At 41.9% G+C, this 5,306-nt stretch overlaps 1 protein-coding gene across 1 annotated transcript in view; it reads left to right on the top strand.

Annotated features, from left to right (window-relative positions):
- Window positions 1-5,306, top strand: part of mtnr1aa (melatonin receptor 1A a) — a gene marked incomplete at its 5' end in the record, with an annotated part of 44,399 nt that extends 39,093 nt beyond the window's left edge. Inside the window, 1 exon segment of the mRNA XM_032541008.1 lies at window positions 4,389-5,306. Coding sequence (XP_032396899.1) covers window positions 4,389-5,257 — 869 coding nt within the window. The 3' untranslated portion in view covers window positions 5,258-5,306.

Raw genomic sequence — 5,306 nt, 5'->3', positions numbered from 1 at the left:
TTACTGAAAGTGTACATACGCCCAAAAGCCAAAAATGGTGTACGGCAAAAACAATTCAGATTTATAAAACTGTGCACACGCACATCTATAAGCAATATTCCCTTCATAAATCACGTGTGCATACATGAATCAGCCTCTTTTTTTAACCATAAATATTCAATGCAAAGCACCTCATGAATGCTGATCAGCATGTTAGTGACCCATGCCGTTGTTCTTTTGTTATGCTGAATCATGCCGAATCAGGTTGCCCCCAGAGTTGCGAGGACGTATTTGGACCGTGTGGTACGGTTCCAGCGCATTGCCCTCTCTACTGGACCCAATTCAGTACAGACATCCAAGCATACTAGCCAGTCATCGTCATGGTCCTTGTAGTCTCTTTCTCTCCTGATTCTTCCATTTGGGGTCAGTCCTCCTGCAGCACCAGCAGTGCCATCATGCAGCATTACTCATGGGGGGTGGGGGGTCACCGCAGTGATTGTTAACACCTTGCCAAAAGAACAGCATCAACTATATCCCCCACCCAGAGATACAGTTTGAAGACGAAAGTGTAAAAGGCAAAACACGCTTTGCTTCATGCAGATTTAGTCACAAACGGTATTAAAGCTTGGAGGGATAACGAGGACATTAAACGATTGCGCAAGAGGTTAACGACTGTTTCCCAACTGACATTTGATGATTAATGCACAGTATTAAAGACATATTTAATTATTTACACAAGTAGGTTTTTGATAAATCACGATTTTTCACGCATGAAAGTCAAGGCGGAAATGGACGTGGCCTACATCAGGAGATTCATAGGATCCAGGAAACACGAGGATATATGGTTTTTGAATGTGCGATGTGAGGTTTGGGAGTTATAGGGCCAAACACGTTTGTTTCTGCTATAGCACTACCTAGTGGTGGAAGTGGGTCAATTGTTGCTCCTGAGGTCCGTGCAGAGTTTTGGACCAGTACTGAAAATGGCACCCCCCCACCATGTAATATTTAGGCTGTAGTGGGAGTTTTAGGCAGAGAAGAAAAATAGTGGGGGAAAAAAAGAATCCTTAGGAAAACAATAGGGTTCCACAGCCCTGCTGTGTGAAGCACATAGCTTTGCTACTGTGGTTCCTACAGCCTCGGGCTTGGACCCCTCATTAATAGCCCCCTGTGATCCCTGGCAGTAGATTGGTTGGTATATGTTCAAAGGAAACCCAACGGGCTGATCAGTAGAGTGCTTTTCATGCTCAGGTGAGAGTGACAGGTCTGTCTGCAGATCGGGGGAGTGTGTCTGATACTGACAGTCCATCAGCACAGATATTAAATTGCCTCCTACACTACAGTCAGTCCCTCCAGGAATTTGCGATGTTGCGATCACAACATTTCACACAAATTCAACCAATCACCATGAATTTGCTGTGACTTGCAATTTTGACCAAGAACCTCAACATTTGACCAATTACTGGAGTTTCCCGCGACTTCAACCAATCACAGCAGTCCCATGTGTCAGTATTTGAAGCTGAGACCCACTGACCAAGTGAGAGTGAGAACGGGTTGACTTAACGTCGCCAAATTAATTTCCTTATTTCTGATACAAAGACAATGTGTGTGACTCAAACATCTCATCTCTTATTTTTATATAATTATACCAACAAAAAAACGCAAGTTATTTTTGCAATTTTCCCTGTCTCGCAACTTCATTGCAACAAAAACACACAAAAAAATCACAACTTTTATTGCAATATTTTAATTTTAGTGAGTCTTCAGCTACTTTTTAAAAGCAAGACCACAGAACATAGCTGCAGTAGCCCAGAAATCCCCCACCATATTCCATTTTAGAGATTATGCTGCCACACCATGAATTGTGAACAAACTTCAACTGGCTGTATACTGTCCACATGCACTGTATATCTTTTCAGCTAGCCAGTAACGTTCAAATTCATTGTGGCAAAATGCTCAGATGGTCTTGCCTTGGACCTAAATCGGTTGAAAGTGTGGGATTGCAGAAATGGAAATAAAAAATAATTCTTTTTTTTTTTACAAAAGCTCCAGCAAAAAGCTACAATCTCATCAAAAGGCAGCGGAACCCTGGAGGGACTGTGCAGTGATTGTAGAGTTATGCGATGCGCTAAGTTTCCATTTGACAGACAGTAAATGCATCTTGTCATCTGTTACAGGGTGTTGTCACATAGGCACCTAGGTCTGGACTTGTCATCAGGGAATGTAATACAGTACGCAATTCTATACATCATATACAACAAATTATCCTAATATATAAGGGACAGCTTTCAAGTTGTGTGGCTCGATGTTAGGATCCTCCAACATCCTCATGACAGGCCGCTCAATGGTAAAAAATGCTAAAATGCAGAGGTTTGCATACTGAAGGAAAGCTGGAGACATAAAGCAGTGTATGCCCATACATACAAGTGAGGCTGTTTCCACAGAGGTTTTACTCTGTTGTCTCTCAAATGCATGCCATGTATTTCCGTGTGCAACATTGTGTTCTTAAACAAGCCATGTCTAATTTTCCCATCGGTTTGGGAACAAAGAATACACTTGTGAACCCTTAAATACCAACCAGCCTATAGATGATGTCCTTGCTGGCAATTAGAAATATGCATTATTTAGTAGTCCTACATTGCCAGATCTATCTCCACAGTGCTGTGGAATAAGGTCTGGCTACACCTCACATACGTTGAAGGAAAGGGGAAAAAAAGCTCTGGGCTTTATGATTTTCATTGAACGAATCACAATCCCCTTGGGTGGCGCTAAGCTCTGGATGCAGAATGGCTCTGCAATATAGTCTTGGGCAGGAACTTGCTTTGGTGGAACAGTTGCACCTGGCAAAAGAAAACGCCACATAAATAATCAAATGAAGTTAACTGTTCACACAATACAGTAACGTGAGCTATTTAAATTAGCAGGATGCATGGTTAAATGTAATTTGCTTGTTATGTGTGCTTCGTCCATAGCAATCTCTGTCCCTAAAAGCCCCAGTTAGATAAATGCCAGTACATATTCTTTGTATATCTTTACAGTCATTAACCGAAAGAAACGAGTAAACCTGCTTTATTGCATGATCCAATTTTTCCTACAAAAATTGCCATTTTCAGGTTTTAGCTTGCAAGCATGAAGTTTTTGATTAATCCTAAGCAAAAGGATTTTTCGATAGGCAACAAGTGTTGAAATGTTGACGTTGATCCAGACTAATTATTATAGTGACAGGCACCCCCTCCCTTTCATTATTCGTCAACATCAAAAAGGTGACAAATGAATGCAAGTTGAAGTTTATACACACCAAATCATCGGGGGGGTATACATTCACACAAGTGCACAAATGCCTAAGCAAAACTAATTTTGCAGATGCATTTCCTCTCAACATCCGGCCTTGAGGCGATTTCTCTGTGGCTTATGTAACTAAGTAGCAACAAAAATAAAAGGATGTATCAAAAGGTGCTGGTATTATTTGCATGTTTTAGCATATTTACAAATTATGAATACTTAAAATACTGCCAGACATAACATAGCTTTTTGGATTTCTAAAGGACTGCCCTACCTGCCAGGAAGCTTTTGCTTATAATGTGTTAGTTATTGCTCTGTGATAATGCAGTTACCACTCCACTTTATTTCCCAAATTAGCAGTTTCTGGTTTAAGATTTCTCACAAATATGGCAATACACTGCCGGTCAAAAGTTTGGGGTCACTTTGAAATTTCCATTGCGCTCCATTATAGACAGAATACCAGCTAAGATCAGTTGCATTGTTTTTTTAACCAGGGCAGCAGTTTTCAGATTACATTATGTGCTAACATAATTGCAAAAGGGTTATCTAATGTTTTCTCAGTTAGTTTTTTTTGTGGATGATATCAGATCAGTTAACAGAATGTGCCTTTTTAACATTGGATGAATGGTTGCTGATAATGGCCAATGTAGATATTGCATTAAAGATCAGCCACCCACTCAGATCAGCTGGTATTCTGTCTATAATGGAGTGGTATGGAAATTTGTAAGTGACCCCAAACTTTTGACCGATCTTAACCCGAGCTTGAAATTGCTGTGTCAGAAAACACCTGGGTGACATTTTTCTATGCTCATGTTTTCTACTATCTGTAAGTTAACATTTGTTCTATACTTTTTGTACTAAAGCTTTCTCCATACTAAAATAAATGGCTGCCAATAAGAGGCAGGAAAGCAAACATGCTAAAACTAGTATATATCAAACCAAAATATTTGTACAGTCATTTTGTCAGGCAGATAATTCCAATTTGAATGAATGAAATGGCATTATTTTGATACAATCACTCATGCTCTCTTTGTCTTGTTCATTTGGACCAATCTACCCTGCTTCTGTTGTCAGCGACTCATGTTGTCCTCCATTATCTCTCCTGTGGGTCTGTGTTTTTTTTTTTGTAGGGAACATCTTTGTGGTGAGCCTGGCAGTGGCAGACCTTGTGGTGGCCATCTACCCGTACCCTCTGGTCCTCACCTCCATCTTCAACAATGGCTGGAACCTGGGCTATGTTCACTGCCAGATCAGCGGCTTCCTTATGGGCGTCAGCGTCATCGGCTCCATCTTCAACATCACCGGCATTGCCATCAACCGATACTGTTATATCTGCCACAGCCTCAAGTATGATAAACTGTACAGTGACAAAAACTCAGTCTGCTATGTGATGTTAATCTGGGCGCTGACTGTGGTGGCCATCGTGCCCAACCTATTTGTGGGTTCTCTTCAGTATGACCCACGGGTGTATTCCTGCACGTTCGAGCAGTCAGCCAGCTCAGCGTACACTATAGCAGTGGTTTTCTTTCACTTTATTTTACCTATCATGATTGTCACATACTGCTACCTGCGCATTTGGATACTGGTCATACAGGTGAGGAGACGAGTCAAGCCAGACAACCGGCCCAAGCTAACGCCACATGATGTTAGAAACTTTATCACAATGTTTGTAGTGTTTGTGCTCTTCGCCGTTTGCTGGGCACCGCTCAACTTCATCGGTCTGGCCGTAGCGATCAAACCAGAGGTGGTGGTTCCCCTCATCCCAGAGTGGTTATTTGTGGCCAGCTACTTTATGGCCTACTTCAACAGCTGCCTTAATGCCATTGTGTATGGTGTGCTGAACCAGAACTTCAGGCGGGAGTACAAGCGCATTGTTGTGTCAGTGTGCACAGCACGCATCTTCTTCCAGGAAAGCTCCAACGATGCAGGGGAAAGGCTCAAGTGTAAACCGTCACCCCTCATGACCAACAATAACCAGGTCAAGGTGGACTCTGTCTGATCCAGAACTCAAGAGGAATACTGAGCGGACATTAAAAGATGTGCGGTGA

The sequence above is a fragment of the Etheostoma spectabile genome, chromosome 2, assembly GCF_008692095.1.
Source record: "Etheostoma spectabile isolate EspeVRDwgs_2016 chromosome 2, UIUC_Espe_1.0, whole genome shotgun sequence".
Taxonomy (NCBI): domain Eukaryota; kingdom Metazoa; phylum Chordata; class Actinopteri; order Perciformes; family Percidae; genus Etheostoma; species Etheostoma spectabile.
Note: the sequence above shows the minus strand (reverse complement) of the source record. Positions and strands in the feature narration are given on the sequence as shown.